At 42.0% G+C, this 18638-nt stretch overlaps 1 protein-coding gene across 1 annotated transcript in view; it reads left to right on the top strand.

Annotated features, from left to right (window-relative positions):
• Nucleotides 1-18638, top strand: part of LOC135551908 (zinc finger protein 704-like) — a 104204-nt gene that overhangs the window by 67301 nt on the left and 18265 nt on the right. Inside the window, exon 3 of the mRNA XM_064983191.1 lies at nt 8817-8920. Within this exon, the coding sequence (XP_064839263.1) occupies nt 8817-8920 (104 nt within the window). The remainder of the gene's footprint in view (nt 1-8816; nt 8921-18638) is intronic.

Raw genomic sequence — 18638 nt, 5'->3', positions numbered from 1 at the left:
TGCAGCCGTCTAAGACACTGTGTTGCTACAGATTCTAGTTTGATACCCATGCCAGCAGGTCAGACACATGCACACCGACACAGTCACCAGGTGTACGCTGTTTCCTCCAACCTACATTGTTTTGGGGTGGATGGGTATAATTTGTATGCATTAAATGTATAATAGTCATATTTAAAATGACTAAATGGGGTAATTTTGTATAGATTTATTTAAATGTGCATCGGGCCACTTCTGGGCCGATTCCTTATTGCTGGGAAACCAGTCTAATATGAATGAATGGCAGAGTCATAACCCTTTTTACTGATGCAGGGAACAGTAAGACGTGATGTATCAGACATTGTGCAATGGAATTATTGTCAACCTAAAATATTGTTAAATAATCCCAAATACAGTTTATACAGGTTTTCTACCAATTCTCTGTATAAATGGCATGTAAAATACAGTATATGTAAACAGACCAGTCTCCATTTTTGTTTTCTCAGAAAGCTGTGAGTGTTATGTGATACAAAAGAAAATCCCAAGATGGCGTAGCAGTCGGACGTGTGTGTTTGTCTTTGTCTTATCCCGTGTAAATAGACTTTATATTTTTTATTGACTATACGTTTGTTTATCCCATGTGTAACTCTGTGTTGTTTGTGTCGTACTGCTTTGCTTTATCTTGGCCAGGTCGCAGTTGTAAATGAGAACTTGTTCTCAACTGACATACCTGGTTAAATATAGGTGAAATAATTTAAATGAAATACAATATCAGTACTTGTTGCATTTCCAACTTGTCTCAGTCCTGTCATCAACTGTTTTCAGCCAGTGTGGCTGTGGATTGACTGCATTGTTTGAATGGGATGTTGACACATTGGCAGTTAATTTGAACCATTTATGGAATCATTCCTCTAAAACTGTCTGGCTAGCTAACAAACATACTTGGCTGACCCCATTTAGTCGACTGGACGATTGTTTGGTCAATATGCTATTGGTCGACCAATATATTTTTTAGTTGAGCAGTCCTAAATGTACAGTGCATTCGGCATGTATTCAGACCTCTTCCACATTTTGTTACGCTACAGCCTTATTCTAGAAAGGATCAAATAATTCCCCCCTAATCAATCTACACACAATACCCCATAATGACAAAGCAAAAAAACTTTTTTTGTTGTTGTATGTATTAAAATTTAAAACTGAAATTACATTTACATAAGTTTTCAGACCCTTTACTCTGTACTTTGTTGAAGCACCTTTGGCAGCGATTACAGCCTCAAGTCTTCTTTGGTATGACGCGACAAACTTGGCACACTTGTATTTGGGGAGTTTCTCCAATTCTTCTCTGCAGATCCTCTCAAGCTCTGTCAGGTTGGATTGGGAGCGTTGCTGCACAGCTATTTTCAGGTCTCTCCAGAGATGTTCGGGTTCAAGTCCTGGCTCTGGCTGAGCCACTCAAGTACATTCAGAGATTGTCCCGAAGCCACTCTTGCGTTGTCTTGGCTGTGTGTTTAGGGTCATTGTCCTGTTGGAAGGTGAACCTTTGCCCCAGTCTGAGGTCCTGGGCATTCTACAGCTCCCAGTCTCTCAGCTGCTGAAAAACATTCTCCCAGCTTGATGCTACCTTCAGAATCTTGTTTCTCATGGTCTGAGAGTCCTTTAGGTGCCTTTTGGCAAACTCCAAGCGGGCTGTTATGTGCCTTTTCACTGAAGAGTGGCCTCCGTCTGGCCACTCTACCATAAATTTAGGGCCCTATGAAATCCATTTTATTTTTTTTCAAATTCAGTTTTATTTTTTCCTCATTCAGTTTTTTTTCTTAATTCTGAATTCAAATTTCATCATCAGAAAGCGTGTCTAATAATGTGAATGAATAAAACGTCAACAATTTAATAAGATAAGAGTATACAAGGAGTACATTTGTAATGATGCAGCACAATATTGCACTATTTTTTTTATCAAGGCAAGTGCTTCAATCCAGAGTTCTACTAAGTGTTTAATTATTAAAAAGTAATGCAAGAATAAAGGGAACAATGCAACAAGCAATAGGCAAAACCTAGAGTTATACTTATGTGTAAAAAAATTTTTTTTTTTTTTTTAAATGTTGCATTCAATGTTTTTTGTAAAATAAAGTGCTTCACATAAGTGTTTCATTATAAATGGAGAAAAAAAGATTAATGCAAGAATCTAGGCAGCAATGCAGCAATAGGCAAAACTTATGGAACTACTTTATGAGGTCCTATGTTTGTCCATTGTAAGTTTTCCATCTATGACAGACATCTCTATTGAAGTACATGATTGTCAGCCTCTTTGTGTTGAGCTCGGTGAGTGTCTCTCGCTTGTCTGTGAGCAGAGTCTTATTTTAGCTGAAACTCCTCTCACAGTCGACTGAACTGACTGGGAAGTAGATGTAGGGCACTGCCACTTCTGCAACTCTTGGGAAACTCACACTCAGGCCCCTCTAGTAATCAGCAAGCTCCAAAGCAGGTGAGGGCTCCCTGGACACACAGTGGTGATAGGCAATCCATTCTTCACTCAGCTCTGTTGGTGGGCTTGCCATGGGTTTCAGTTGTGTGTATGCTTCAATCTGCTTTCCCATGCTGGAGTCTGCCTCGGATCGAACTCCCTAGCCAACCTGTAGATCTCTCTGGCTGGATGTGTGTCCCAATGCTTTGACAACTTTGTGAAGGCCAAGTGGAATGCATCATGGAGATGGTCAAGCACCTCCCTCCTCTCTCCAATCCCCATCCTTCTCAATAGCTCATCTGTTTTGGCACCATACCCACATGTTTTTGCCGTTCCATTCACTAGGTAAGAGCCCAGATCCTACATGACATTGTATGCAGACACTGCTGTGGGACAGTGTGTTCCTTCTAGGATTGACAGAGCTGTCATCCATTTGGAGCAGCCCTCTGAGATGAAGGTCATTTTAACAGTGAGGGCCTGCACCTTCTCTCCTGTTTCCAGCTGGATGAGGAGGTATGTGAATGCCTGGGATAATGACTTTTCTGCCAACAAAAACTCTCTGTACAGATGAACATACTCTGCTTGGCACTGCCTCAAACCAGCTATTCCATCTGGAGCTCACTGCCTCAAACCAGCTATTCCATCTGGAGCTCAGTGCTTCAGGAGGAGCCTTGTCCTGCACAAACTCCTTCATAATGAGGAAGCTCATCCATCTTCTCTTTCTGGCAGACTTCTTGAAGAAGACAGATCTCATCCATGTCACAAGTGATGCAACTTCAGAGAAGTATTAGTAGTGCTGTCCGGTCTCACACACCAGATTGACATGGTAGAGACCGGTTACATGGACACTGTTGGGCATCTCTCCTTTCAGAACCTCCTTGTATGACTTCAGGCAGTAGGAGACATTATCTGTGTCCACTGCCCAGGCATCATTCAGGTTCAGATGGTTGCTGTGGAGGGAGGCTAGTATAGCCTGGGAAAACGTTGAGGAGTTGCATTTGTCCATGAAAATGACATCCACCAGGTAGTACTGGTTTTCAACACCTTCAATGAAAGATAAGGAAAAAACGTTTAATGATGTTTTAACCAAAATAAGTGTTATTTACATTTCAAGTGTAAACACAATATAGATACAGCGATAGTTACCTAATTGGAGAGGCAGACAGCTGCTGACATTATGCATCGCTATATTTCCCCACCATAGCTCGTCGTTTGGAATATCACAATTTGCATGCGGACAATTCAACGTGCAGAATGTAAATGTAGGCTATGTTAATAGGCTGTTAAGTGAACTCACCAATGACCATATTTAGAACGCTGAAATCCCTTGCATCTGTTGTCTTGTCAACAACCACCGCAAACTTCTTCCCACGGATCTTCTGTAGAAGGGCAGTCATATGTTGGTCAAACACACGGGGCAGGTGAGTTTGACGGAGACTGCTCTCATTTTTGGGCAACGCTCCTCCCTGTTTGCAATGCTTCACTAGAAACGGCCTTGGCTTTCTTAGCTTTTCAAAGGGGATATCAGACTCGGCACACACAGCCACAAAATCCTGAGTAATTCCTGGTCTTGAATCTGCTGATGCACTAGTAATGGTCCTTTGAAGAGGCATGTTCTGGCCAACACGGTGCTTTAACTTCTTCTTCACATGGGCTTTAGACTTTAAGTGGTCATCACACACTTATTTTTACGGGTCCAATCAATAGTATGTTGACATAATTTTCAAAACAGCTTATCGCCTGACTCGATGGTTCGTTGGGTATTGCTCTGCTCTGAATTTAGGGTTTCGGGTCAACTTTTTTTGTTTTTTTGACGACTGGGCGTCTCAGATGGCCTCTTCGTGAGGTGTGAGGTGACATAAGAGTCCAACGCACGACTGACCCCCCGGAAAACGGAATTAATTCTCTAGGCCTACTCGTCTCTAATTTTACAATTATGAAATAATTTAGGTTAATACAATAAATGTAAAAAATTCAGCCAAATTATGGAAAATTCTGCAATATTCCACGTTTTCCAGTTGATTCCATTTTTATTACCAAATTCTGCGATCCCGTCTGCGTTTTCCGCATCGCGGATATCATAGGGCCCTATAAATTGGTGGAGTGCTGCAGAGTCTTTCTGGAAGGTTCTCCCATCTCCACAGAGGAACGAACTCTGTGAGCTCTGTCAGAGTGACAATTGGGTTCTTGGTCATCTCCCTGACCAAGGCCCTTCTCCCCCAATTGCTCAGTTTGGCCAGGCGACCAGCTCTAGGAAGAGTCTTGGTGGTTCCAAACTTCTTCTATTTAAGGATGATGGAGGCCAGTGTGTTCTTGAACATTTTTTGGTACCGTTCCCCAAATCTGTGCTTCAACACAATCCTTTCTCTGAGCTCTATGTACAATTCCTTTGACGTCATTGCTTGGTTTTTGCTCTGACATACACTGCCAAATGTGGGACCTTTTATATAGACAGGTGTGTGTCTAATCAATAGAATTTACCACAGGTGGACTCAAATCAATTTGTAGGAACATCTCAAGGATGATCAATGGAAACAGGATGCACCTGAGCTGAATTTCCAGTCTCATAGCAAAGGGTCTGAATACTGTAAATAAGGTATTTCTGTTTTATTACATTTTTCAAACATTTCTAAAAACCTGTTTTCGCCTTGTCGTAATGGGTTATTGTGTGCAGATTGAGATTTTTTATTTTATTTTAAAATACATTTTAGATAAGGCTGTAACAGTGCCCTTAAAGCATCAGACTATAAGCACACAGACCCATGCACAAACACGCATGTACACACGCACACTCAGACAGTGACATGCAAAAACACACCTGCTAAACACACTAACTCAAATGAAAGGAGGAAAGATCTGATGTGGAAGTCAAAACAGAATGCTCTCGCTCTCTTATTATCCACAACCCCTGTGAGATGAAGGCATGGCCTGTCTGGAATGCATCTCTTCCGTGTGTGGTGGGAGGTTAGTCTTAATGTCCTTCATGTCCTTGCCCTATGTCATTCATAGATCTGTGCTGTATGTGTGCGTGTGTGGACAGATGATAGAAGTATCATCCGAGTAGATAAGAGGGAGAGAGAGATTGGAAGGTGTTTAGCTTTTCGCAGGAGGTGTCTGATTTATAGTCAAATATTCAAGAGGAAATTAGCGTCATAGGCCAGCGACTGTAATTAAAGATGAGCTGCCCCACTCTACGCCCACATCAAAGAGACTGGGGAGCCCCCTCTAACCCTCCGCTGGAGCCCCAAATACCCCTCCTCTGGGGCCCCCTGCTCTCCTCTCCCTGTTTTACACCCAGCTCAAAACAGAGTTGAGTGGAAGGAGAGAGAGCAAAACAGAGTTCATTCTCAGAGGTGAGGGGGAGGTTGAGTGTAGCAATAGGAAGGAGGGCTCTCACTAGGCAGAGTTTGGGGGGAATTCCCAGCAGATAGTTAAATTGGCTTCATTATTTTTGATTAATGGTTTTCGATGACACAGAGAATTAAGTTTCCAGATGTGTGTGTGTGTGTGTTTGTGTGTGTGTGTGTGTGCGTGTGCGTGTGTGCGTGTGTGACACATTATACCTGGAAAGTCTGTACTGATGTTCCATGTCAAACTCCCCACGTCACGTCTTATCTAAAGAGAGAAACGGTTGTTTGTTCTGGATCAAAACCTCTCGTTTAATTGTCATTGGTTAGTTAAGTTAGCTGAACTACAACAACAGTAAGTGGTCTGTGTTTAGAAGATAACTTGTCATTAATTATACAAGCAAATGTTCATGAGTTCGCAGAACTATTACAGTATGCGTCGTGAGTCAGTGTTCAAATGGTCTTAGCCAAACTCATTTTAGACATGCAGGAAGAGACTCGTGTTAATGTTGTTTTCTGATGCGGTACATCTGAGGAGATGGCTAGTGTGTCCACTGTACAGTACGGAGCTGGTTATGTCCCATCAAACGTCTGGTGGTGTTATAAACACCTGGTGGTGTTATAGAAACACCTGGTGGTGTTCCAGAAACACCTGGTGGTGTTCCAGAAACACCTGGTGGTGTTCCAGAAACACCTGGTGGTGTTATAGAAACACCTGGTGGTGTTATAGAAACACCTAGTGGTGTTCCAGAAACACCTAGTGGTGTTCCAGAAACACCTGGTGGTGTTATAGAAACACCTGGTGGTGTTCCAGAAACACCTGGTGGTGTTAAAGAAACACCTGGTGGTGTTCCAGAAACACCTGGTGGTGTTATAGAAACACCTAGTGGTGTTATAGAAACACCTGGTGGTGTTCCAGAAACACCTAGTGGTGTTCCAGAAACACCTGGTGGTGTTCCAGAAACACCTGGTGGTGTTCAAGAAAAACACCTGGTGGTGTTATAGAAACACCTGCTGGTGTTATAGAAACACCTGCTGGTGTTATAGAAACACCTGCTGGTGTTCCAGAAACACCTGGTGGTGTTCCAGAAACTGGAAACATCCCGGGCTGGGACAGGGAACAGGGCAAGGAGGGTGCTGGCTGTCGAGTGGATCCTCAATGGAACCATTAAAGACAAAGGCACAGATGTCTCGTGAGTGGGAAGGAGGGTAGGTATTGGTTTCTCTCTCTCTCCTTTTCACTCAGATTGCCTTTCTCCCACCACCCCGCCAACCCTACTAAGCCATTTGTCTTCTAGAGTTTGGACAGTCAGTCAACCACAAGAAAGTTGTTAGCACATCTGTCTGTCTGGTGGAACAGTGTAAGTTCAACAGATGTCATCAGACTGTAGACAGACTGCTTCTCTCTGGCTGATGGCCATCTCTCCCATTTACCCCCTGCCCACCAACCAAACCCCAATGAGGGGGTAGACCTAACCCTGTGTCTGCTAATGAGGGGCAGTGGGCTGGAGTACAGGCTGTTCTAAACCCTGTGATATCAACCCCCCCCCCCCGCCAGTTTAGCAGGGCAGGCAGACTGCTTGGTTCACAGCTCTACTCTATTTAAAGGGATACTGTGAGTTTCTGGCAATTAAGACGTTTTTCTACTTACCCAGAGTCAAATGAGAATGCCTACTACTTTTCTACTTCTGCTTTGCGCTAACACTAGTTAGCATTGGCTCGCAAAAATACCTCTAACTTAGGTAAATACAAAAATGGAATCTTACAGTATCCCTTTAAAGGAACTTGGTCAGGTACAAGAGAGAGGATGAAGTTCTAGTTCTTCAGTATAAAAAGTACCCAATAGTCATACTTGAGTAACAGTCAAAGTCACCCAGTAAAAGTCTAAAAGCATTTGGTTTTAAATATCCTTAAGTATTAAAAGCAAATGTCATTGCTAAAATATACTTAAGTTTCGAAAGTAAAAGTATAAATAATTTCAAATTCCTTCCATTAAGCAAAGCAGACGGCACCATTTTCTTGTTTTTAGAATTGACGGACAGCCAGGGGCACACAACAACACTCCTACACTCCTACACGGCAACGCTCTGGCATCATTTAGAAGATATGCATTTGTGTTTAGAGAGTCTACCAGACCATAGGCAGTAGGGATGACCGCGTGTTTTCTTAATAAGTTCGTGAATTTCACAATTTTCACAATCCTGTCATCTCCCCATCGCTTGTAATTATCTCCCCATATCATAACCACTAGACTACTCTGTGTGCGTGCACATACATATTTACTGTGTTGGTGAAATCTACAATATTTCATCCATTTAAAGATATGAGGGACTGCAATCATGAGCTGTCCAAAGGGACGGCCTGGTGGCATTATCTACGTACACACACACACACACACACACACACACACACACACACACACACACACACACACACACACACACACACACACACACACACACACACACCAAGGTGACCAGAAACTGTGGGGGGGGGGGGTTCTGGGTAAAGTTCATCAGTGATTTATATGTAATCCATGAATGACATCATATTAATTTCATCAGAACATTGATTTAGGTCATTCTCCTCTATCAACCTCCCTGCTCTCTATAATAGTAATTTGTGTGTGTGCGTGTGTGTGCGTGTGTGTGTTGGGAGTACAGCGGGGTGGATTAAGAGATGAATCCATTGCGTTGGTGAATTCACGCCAATTAAGAGACGCATGGCGATGTTTACATTCAGCATGTCTGTTATTTGTCAGACATCAACGTAGAACAAAGAGGCTGCCGGATCGTATTAATGAGCTAACCAATATATCACGGTCTCACAAGGGGAGTTGACGAATGGTTTTGAGGCATGCCCAGTGAATCTGAAATTGCACTATATTGCTGTGCCATATTACCAATGTAGGCTACGTGCTTTGGGTCAGAGCTGTATATGATGTCATTTCGGATACAGCCACATTATCTGTTTGTTATTGTTGTTGTGTTTTCATGCACAGTAATATTCTCTGTTTGTTGTTGTTTTAACAGGAAGTCAGAGGAGGAAGTGGACATGGACAAGGTGACAGCTGCCATGGTTCTGACCAGCCTGTCCAGCAGTCCACTGGTCAGGAGCCCCCCAGTCAAAGTTAGTGGTGAGTCGACCAAACCTGGTTTTATATCATTTATTATTGTATCCTCTTTTTATGCTGGTGATCCCATTAAGGCGGCAGGGTAGCCTAGTGGTTCGAGCGTTGGGCCAGTAACTGAAAGGTTGCTAGATCGAGTCCCTGAGCTGACAAGGTAAAAATCTGTCGTTTTGCCTGTGAACAAGGCAGTTAACCCACTGTTCCTTGGCCGTCATTGTAAATAAGAATTTGTTCTTAACTGACTTGCCTAGTTTAAATCAAGGTAAAATAAATTAAGATTCTCTTTGTTGCCGTCTTGGGACAAGACTCAGTGGTTAATCAAACATTTGATCAAACAAACATTTGCGGAGGTGATCATGATAGCTAGCGTCTGTACGTGTTGTTTTGCGTGCTCTGAACGAACTGACAAAGGAAGTTGTTTTTGGGTGAACCATTTACTGTTTCATATACATATCCCCTTGCTGAGGTCACGTCATGATGAGGACGTGTGAGACTAGTGCAGCTGTAGAGATGCATACTGTATGTATCTCCTGAGTGCAGCTCTCCCACCAGGTGAAGATGAATGCTGTCTTTGATCTCTCTGCTCCGTCTCCACCTTCAGATTGAATTAGAAGTGCTGAGTGGTTTGCCACGGTGATATCTAAAGGAGAGCTTCTCTTCATCTGCTGTAATGTACCTTATATCAATCGCAAGACGTCTCAACTAAGTCCCTGGAGTGCAGCAACTGTAAATGAGGTCTTGTTTGTAGTGCCACTCAAAATGTCACTCTTTCGACGCTGGCCTCCACACCATCCATCCCAGCAGCTTCTGCTCCATGGGAGACGGGGCTGTTAGCAGTGCAAACCCTGAACTCTGGAACTCCATCCCTCTCCATGTCAGAACCTCACAATCCATACACACGTCCAATAACACATTCACACCGGATGATCTGTTGTCTTAGCTTTTACCCCCCGTCGAGTTCACTTCCCTAATGAGTCTGTTATCATGTTTAGTGTACTACTCTCTGGTTAGCCTTCCATAATGTTTAGTGTGCTCTCTGGTTAGGCTTTCATAATGTTTAGTGTGTTCTCTGGTTAGCCTTCCATAATGTTTAGTGTGTTCTCTGGTTAGCCTTCCATAATGTTTAGTGTGTTCTCTGGTTAGCCTTCCATAATGTTTAGTGTGCTCTCTGGTTAGCCTTCCATGTTTAGTGTGCTCTCTGGTTAGCCTTCCATAATGTTTAGTATGCTCTCTGGTTAGCCTTCCATGTTTAGTGTGCTCTCTGGTTAGCCTTCCATGTTTAGTGTGTTCTCTGGTTAGCCTTCCATAATGTTTAGTGTGCTCTCTGGTTAGCCTTCCATAATGCTTAGTGTGTTCTCTGGTTAGCCTTTCATAATGTTTAGTGTGCTCTCTGGTTAGCCTTCCATGTTTAGTGTGTTCTCTGGTTAGCCTTCCATAATGTTTAGTGTGCTCTCTGGTTAGCCTTCCATAATGTTTAGTGTGTTCTCTGGTTAGCCTTTCATAATGTTTAGTGTGCTCTCTGGTTAGCCTTCCATAATGCTTAGTGTGTTCTCTGGTTAGCCTTTCATAATGTTTAGTGTGCTCTCTGGTTAGCCTTTCATAATGTTTAGTGTGCTCTCTGGTTAGCCTTCCATAATGCTTAGTGTGTTCTCTGGTTAGCCTTTCATAATGTTTAGTGTGCTCTCTGGTTAGCCTTCCATAATGTTTAGTGTGTTCTCTGGTTAGCCTTCCATAATGTTTAGTGTGCTCTCTGGTTAGCCTTTCATAATGTTTAGTGTGCTCTCTGGTTAGCCTTTCATAATTTTTAGTGTGCTCTCTGGTTAGCCTTCCATAATGTTTAGTGTGTTCTCTGGTTAGCCTTCCATAATGTTTAGTGTGCTCTCTGGTTAGCCTTCCATGTTTAGTGTGTTCTCTGGTTAGCCTTCCATAATGTTTAGTGTGCTCTCTGGTTAGCCTTTCATAATGTTTAGTGTGCTCTCTGGTTAGCCTTTCATAATGTTTAGTGTGCTCTCTGGTTAGCCTTCCATAATGTTTAGTGTGTTCTCTGGTTAGCCTTCCATAATGTTTAGTGTGCTCTCTGGTTAGCCTTCCATGTTTAGTGTGTTCTCTGGTTAGCCTTCCATAATGTTTAGTGTGCTCTCTGGTTAGCCTTCCTTAATGTTTAGTGTGTTCTCTGGTTAGCCTTCCATAATGTTTAGTGTGTTCTCTGGTTAGCCTTCCATGTTTAGTGTGTTCTCTGGTTAGCCTTCCATAATGTTTAGTGTGCTCTCTGGTTAGCCTTCCATAATGTTTAGTGTGTTCTCTGGTTAGCCTTCCATAATGTTTAGTGTGTTCTCTGGTTAGCCTTCCATGTTTAGTGTGTTCTCTGGTTAGCCTTCCATAATGTTTAGTGTGCTCTCTGGTTAGCCTTCCATAATGCTTAGTGTGTTCTCTGGTTAGCCTTTCATAATGTTTAGTGTGCTCTCTGGTTAGCCTTCCATGTTTAGTGTGTTCTCTGGTTAGCCTTCCATAATGTTTAGTGTGCTCTCTGGTTAGCCTTCCATAATGTTTAGTGTGTTCTCTGGTTAGCCTTTCATAATGTTTAGTGTGCTCTCTGGTTAGCCTTCCATAATGCTTAGTGTGTTCTCTGGTTAGCCTTTCATAATGTTTAGTGTGCTCTCTGGTTAGCCTTCCATAATGTTTAGTGTGTTCTCTGGTTAGCCTTCCATAATGTTTAGTGTGCTCTCTGGTTAGCCTTTCATAATGTTTAGTGTGCTCTCTGGTTAGCCTTTCATAATGTTTAGTGTGCTCTCTGGTTAGCCTTCCATAATGTTTAGTGTGCTCTCTGGTTAGCCTTCCATAATGCTTAGTGTGTTCTCTGGTTAGCCTTTCATAATGTTTAGTGTGCTCTCTGGTTAGCCTTTCATAATGTTTAGTGTGCTCTCTGGTTAGCCTTCCATAATGCTTAGTGTGTTCTCTGGTTAGCCTTTCATAATGTTTAGTGTGCTCTCTGGTTAGCCTTCCATAATGTTTAGTGTGTTCTCTGGTTAGCCTTCCATAATGTTTAGTGTGCTCTCTGGTTAGCCTTCCATGTTTAGTGTGTTCTCTGGTTAGCCTTCCATAATGTTTAGTGTGCTCTCTGGTTAGCCTTCCTTAATGTTTAGTGTGTTCTCTGGTTAGCCTTCCATAATGTTTAGTGTGTTCTCTGGTTAGCCTTCCATGTTTAGTGTGTTCTCTGGTTAGCCTTCCATAATGTTTAGTGTGCTCTCTGGTTAGCCTTCCATAATGTTTAGTGTGTTCTCTGGTTAGCCTTCCATAATGTTTAGTGTGTTCTCTGGTTAGCCTTCCATGTTTAGTGTGTTCTCTGGTTAGCCTTCCATAATGTTTAGTGTGCTCTCTGGTTAGCCTTCCATAATGCTTAGTGTGTTCTCTGGTTAGCCTTTCATAATGTTTAGTGTGCTCTCTGGTTAGCCTTCCATGTTTAGTGTGTTCTCTGGTTAGCCTTCCATAATGTTTAGTGTGCTCTCTGGTTAGCCTTCCATAATGTTTAGTGTGTTCTCTGGTTAGCCTTTCATAATGTTTAGTGTGCTCTCTGGTTAGCCTTCCATAATGCTTAGTGTGTTCTCTGGTTAGCCTTTCATAATGTTTAGTGTGCTCTCTGGTTAGCCTTCCATAATGTTTAGTGTGTTCTCTGGTTAGCCTTCCATAATGTTTAGTGTGCTCTCTGGTTAGCCTTTCATAATGTTTAGTGTGCTCTCTGGTTAGCCTTTCATAATGTTTAGTGTGCTCTCTGGTTAGCCTTCCATAATGTTTAGTGTGCTCTCTGGTTAGCCTTCCATAATGCTTAGTGTGTTCTCTGTTTAGCCTTTCATAATGTTTAGTGTGCTCTCTGGTTAGCCTTTCATAATGTTTAGTGTGCTCTCTGGTTAGCCTTCCATAATGGTTAGTGTGTTCTCTGGTTAGCCTTTCATAATGTTTAGTGTGCTCTCTGGTTAGCCTTCCATAATGTTTAGTGTGTTCTCTGGTTAGCCTTCCATAATGTTTAGTGTGCTCTCTGGTTAGCCTTTCATAATGTTTAGTGTGCTCTCTGGTTAGCCTTTCATAATGTTTAGTGTGCTCTCTGGTTAGCCTTCCATAATGTTTAGTGTGTTCTCTGGTTAGCCTTCCATAATGTTTAGTGTGCTCTCTGGTTAGCCTTCCATGTTTAGTGTGTTCTCTGGTTAGCCTTCCATAATGTTTAGTGTGCTCTCTGGTTAGCCTTTCATAATGTTTAGTGTGCTCTCTGGTTAGCCTTTCATAATGTTTAGTGTGCTCTCTGGTTAGCCTTCCATAATGTTTAGTGTGTTCTCTGGTTAGCCTTCCATAATGTTTAGTGTGCTCTCTGGTTAGCCTTCCATGTTTAGTGTGTTCTCTGGTTAGCCTTCCATAATGTTTAGTGTGCTCTCTGGTTAGCCTTCCTTAATGTTTAGTGTGTTCTCTGGTTAGCCTTCCATAATGTTTAGTGTGTTCTCTGGTTAGCCTTCCATGTTTAGTGTGTTCTCTGGTTAGCCTTCCATAATGTTTAGTGTGCTCTCTGGTTAGCCTTCCATAATGTTTAGTGTGTTCTCTGGTTAGCCTTCCATAATGTTTAGTGTGTTCTCTGGTTAGCCTTCCATGTTTAGTGTGTTCTCTGGTTAGCCTTCCATAATGTTTAGTGTGCTCTCTGGTTAGCCTTCCATAATGCTTAGTGAGTTCTCTGGTTAGCCTTTCATAATGTTTAGTGTGCTCTCTGGTTAGCCTTCCATGTTTAGTGTGTTCTCTGGTTAGCCTTCCATAATGTTTAGTGTGCTCTCTGGTTAGCCTTCCATAATGTTTAGTGTGTTCTCTGGTTAGCCTTTCATAATGTTTAGTGTGCTCTCTGGTTAGCCTTTCATAATGTTTAGTGTGCTCTCTGGTTAGCCTTTCATAATGTTTAGTGTGCTCTCTGGTTAGCCTTCCATAATGTTTAGTGTGTTCTCTGGTTAGCCTTCCATAATGTTTAGTGTGCTCTCTGGTTAGCCTTCCATGTTTAGTGTGTTCTCTGGTTAGCCTTCCATAATGTTTAGTGTGCTCTCTGGTTAGCCTTTCATAATGTTTAGTGTGCTCTCTGGTTAGCCTTTCATAATGTTTAGTGTGCTCTCTGGTTAGCCTTCCATAATGTTTAGTGTGTTCTCTGGTTAGCCTTCCATAATGTTTAGTGTGCTCTCTGGTTAGCCTTCCATGTTTAGTGTGTTCTCTGGTTAGCCTTCCATAATGTTTAGTGTGCTCTCTGGTTAGCCTTCCTTAATGTTTAGTGTGTTCTCTGGTTAGCCTTCCATAATGTTTAGTGTGTTCTCTGGTTAGCCTTCCATGTTTAGTGTGTTCTCTGGTTAGCCTTCCATAATGTTTAGTGTGCTCTCTGGTTAGCCTTCCATAATGTTTAGTGTGTTCTCTGGTTAGCCTTCCATAATGTTTAGTGTGTTCTCTGGTTAGCCTTCCATGTTTAGTGTGTTCTCTGGTTAGCCTTCCATAATGTTTAGTGTGCTCTCTGGTTAGCCTTCCATAATGCTTAGTGTGTTCTCTGGTTAGCCTTCCATAATGGTTAGTGTGTTCTCTGGTTAGCCTTTCATAATGTTTAGTGTGCTCTCTGGTTAGCCTTCCATAATGCTTAGTGTGTTCTCTGGTTAGCCTTTCATAATGTTTAGTGTGCTCTCTGGTTAGCCTTCCATAATGTTTAGTGTGTTCTCTGGTTAGCCTTCCATAATGTTTAGTGTGCTCTCTGGTTAGCCTTTCATAATGTTTAGTGTGCTCTCTGGTTAGCCTTTCATAATGTTTAGTGTGCTCTCTGGTTAGCCTTCCATAATGTTTAGTGTGTTCTCTGGTTAGCCTTCCATAATGTTTAGTGTGCTCTCTGGTTAGCCTTCCATGTTTAGTGTGTTCTCTGGTTAGCCTTCCATAATGTTTAGTGTGCTCTCTGGTTAGCCTTTCATAATGTTTAGTGTGCTCTCTGGTTAGCCTTTCATAATGTTTAGTGTGCTCTCTGGTTAGCCTTCCATAATGTTTAGTGTGTTCTCTGGTTAGCCTTCCATAATGTTTAGTGTGCTCTCTGGTTAGCCTTCCATGTTTAGTGTGTTCTCTGGTTAGCCTTCCATAATGTTTAGTGTGCTCTCTGGTTAGCCTTCCTTAATGTTTAGTGTGTTCTCTGGTTAGCCTTCCATAATGTTTAGTGTGTTCTCTGGTTAGCCTTCCATGTTTAGTGTGTTCTCTGGTTAGCCTTCCATAATGTTTAGTGTGCTCTCTGGTTAGCCTTCCATAATGTTTAGTGTGTTCTCTGGTTAGCCTTCCATAATGTTTAGTGTGTTCTCTGGTTAGCCTTCCATGTTTAGTGTGTTCTCTGGTTAGCCTTCCATAATGTTTAGTGTGCTCTCTGGTTAGCCTTCCATAATGCTTAGTGTGTTCTCTGGTTAGCCTTTCATAATGTTTAGTGTGCTCTCTGGTTAGCCTTCCATGTTTAGTGTGTTCTCTGGTTAGCCTTCCATAATGTTTAGTGTGCTCTCTGGTTAGCCTTCCATAATGTTTAGTGTGTTCTCTGGTTAGCCTTTCATAATGTTTAGTGTGCTCTCTGGTTAGCCTTTCATAATGTTTAGTGTGCTCTCTGGTTAGCCTTTCATAATGTTTAGTGTGCTCTCTGGTTAGCCTTCCATAATGTTTAGTGTGTTCTCTGGTTAGCCTTCCATAATGTTTAGTGTGCTCTCTGGTTAGCCTTCCATGTTTAGTGTGTTCTCTGGTTAGCCTTCCATAATGTTTAGTGTGCTCTCTGGTTAGCCTTTCATAATGTTTAGTGTGCTCTCTGGTTAGCCTTTCATAATGTTTAGTGTGCTCTCTGGTTAGCCTTCCATAATGTTTAGTGTGTTCTCTGGTTAGCCTTCCATAATGTTTAGTGTGCTCTCTGGTTAGCCTTCCATGTTTAGTGTGTTCTCTGGTTAGCCTTCCATAATGTTTAGTGTGCTTTCTGGTTAGCCTTCCTTAATGTTTAGTGTGTTCTCTGGTTAGCCTTCCATAATGTTTAGTGTGTTCTCTAGTTAGCCTTCCATGTTTAGTGTGTTCTCTGGTTAGCCTTCCATAATGTTTAGTGTGCTCTCTGGTTAGCCTTCCATAATGTTTAGTGTGTTCTCTGGTTAGCCTTCCATAATGTTTAGTGTGTTCTCTGGTTAGCCTTCCATGTTTAGTGTGTTCTCTGGTTAGCCTTCCATAATGTTTAGTGTGCTCTCTGGTTAGCCTTCCATAATGCTTAGTGAGTTCTCTGGTTAGCCTTTCATAATGTTTAGTGTGCTCTCTGGTTAGCCTTCCATGTTTAGTGTGTTCTCTGGTTAGCCTTCCATAATGTTTAGTGTGCTCTCTGGTTAGCCTTCCATAATGTTTAGTGTGTTCTCTGGTTAGCCTTTCATAATGTTTAGTGTGCTCTCTGGTTAGCCTTCCATAATGTTTAGTGTGTTCTCTGGTTAGCCTTTCATAATGTTTAGTGTGCTCTCTGGTTAGCCTTCCATAATGTTTAGTGTGTTCTCTGGTTAGCCTTCCATAATGTTTAGTGTGCTCTCTGGTTAGCCTTTCATAATGTTTAGTGTGCTCTCTGGTTAGCCTTTCATAATGTTTAGTGTGCTCTCTGGTTAGCCTTCCATAATGTTTAGTGTGTTCTCTGGTTAGCCTTCCATAATGTTTAGTGTGCTCTCTGGTTAGCCTTCCATGTTTAGTGTGTTCTCTGGTTAGCCTTCCATAATGTTTAGTGTGCTCTCTGGTTAGCCTTCCTTAATGTTTAGTGTGTTCTCTGGTTAGCCTTCCATAATGTTTAGTGTGCTCTCTGATTAGCCTTCCATGTTTAGTGTGCTCTCTGGTTAGCCTTCCATAATGTTTAGTGTGTTCTCTGGTTAGCCTTCCATAATGTTTAGTGTGCTCTCTGGTTAGCCTTCCATGTTTAGTGTGCTCTCTGGTTAGCCTTTCATAATGTTTAGTGTGCTCTCTGGTTAGCCTTCCATAATGTTTAGTGTGTTCTCTGGTTAGCCTTCCATGTTTAGTGTGTTCTCTGGTTAGCCTTCCATAATGTTTAGTGTGCTCTCTGGTTAGCCTTCCATAATGTTTAGTGTGTTCTCTGGTTAGCCTTCCATAATGTTTAGTGTGTTCTCTGGTTAGCCTTCCATAATGTTTAGTGTGTTCTCTGGTTAGCCTTCCATAATGTTTAGTGTGTTCTCTGGTTAGCCTTCCATAATGTTTAGTGTGTTCTCTGGTTAGCCTTCCATAATGTTTAGTGTGCTCTCTGGTTAGCTTTCCATAATGTTTAGTGTGTTCTCTGGTTAGCCTTCCATAATGTTTAGTGTGTTCTCTGGTTAGCCTTCCATAATGTTTAGTGTGCTCTCTGGTTAGCCTTCCATAATGTTTAGTGTGTTCTCTGGTTAGCCTTCCATAATGCTTAGTGTGTTCTCTGGTTAGCCTTTCATAATGTTTAGTGTGCTCTCTGGTTAGCCTTCCATGTTTAGTGTGTTCTCTGGTTAGCCTTCCATAATGTTTTGTGTGTTCTCTGGTTAGCCTTCCATAATGTTTAGTGTGTTCTCTGGTTAGCCTTCCATAATGTTTAGTGTGCTCTCTGGTTAGCCTTCCATAATGTTTAGTGTGTTCTCTGGTTAGCCTTCCATAATGTTTAGTGTGTTCTCTGGTTAGCCTTCCATAATGTTTAGTGTGTTCTCTGGTTAGCCTTCCATAATGTTTAGTGTGCTCTCTGGTTAGCCTTCCATGTTTAGTGTGTTCTCTGGTTAGCCTTCCATAATGTTTAGTGTGCTCTCTGGTTAGCCTTCCATAATGTTTAGTGTGTTCTCTGGTTAGCCTTCCATGTTTAGTGTGTTCTCTGGTTAGCCTTCCATAATGTTTAGTGTGCTCTCTGGTTAGCCTTCCATAATGTTTAGTGTGTTCTCTGGTTAGCCTCCCATAATGTTTAGTGTGCTCTCTGGTTTCCATGTTTAGTGTGCTCTCTGGTTAGCCTTCCATGTTTAGTGTGTTCTCTGGTTAGCCTTCCATAATGTTTAGTGTGTTCTCTGGTTAGCCTTCCATAATGTTTAGTGTGTTCTCTGGTTAGCCTTCCATAATGTTTAGTGTGTTCTCTGGTTAGCCTTCCATAATGTTTAGTGTGCTCTCTAGTTAGCCTTCCATAATGTTTAGTGTGTTCTCTGGTTAGCCTTCCATAATGTTTAGTGTGCTCTCTGGTTAGCCTTCCATGTTTAGTGTGCTCTCTGGTTAGCCTTCCATGTTTAGTGTGCTCTCTGGTTAGCCTTCCATAATGTTTAGTGTGTTCTCTGGTTAGCCTTCCATAATGTTTAGTGTGTTCTCTGGTTAGCCTTCCATAATGGTTAGTGTGTTCTCTGGTTAGCCTTCCATAATGTTTAGTGTGTTCTCTGGTTAGCCTTCCATAATGTTTAGTGTGTTCTCTGGTTAGCCTTCCATAATGGTTAGTGTGTTCTCTGGTTAGCCTTCCATAATGTTTAGTGTGCTCTCTAGTTAGCCTTCCATAATGTTTAGTGTGTTCTCTGGTTAGCCTTCCATAATGTTTAGTGTGTTCTCTGGTTAGCCTTCCATAATGTTTAGTGTGTTCTCTGGTTAGCCTTCCATAATGTTTAGTGTGCTCTCTGGTTAGCCTTCCATAATGTTTAGTGTGTTCTCTGGTTAGCCTTTCATAATGTTTAGTGTGCTCTCTGGTTAGCCT

This window comes from Oncorhynchus masou, chromosome 13, assembly GCF_036934945.1.
Source record: "Oncorhynchus masou masou isolate Uvic2021 chromosome 13, UVic_Omas_1.1, whole genome shotgun sequence".
NCBI classification, from domain to species: Eukaryota; Metazoa; Chordata; class Actinopteri; order Salmoniformes; family Salmonidae; genus Oncorhynchus; species Oncorhynchus masou.
Note: the sequence above shows the minus strand (reverse complement) of the source record. Positions and strands in the feature narration are given on the sequence as shown.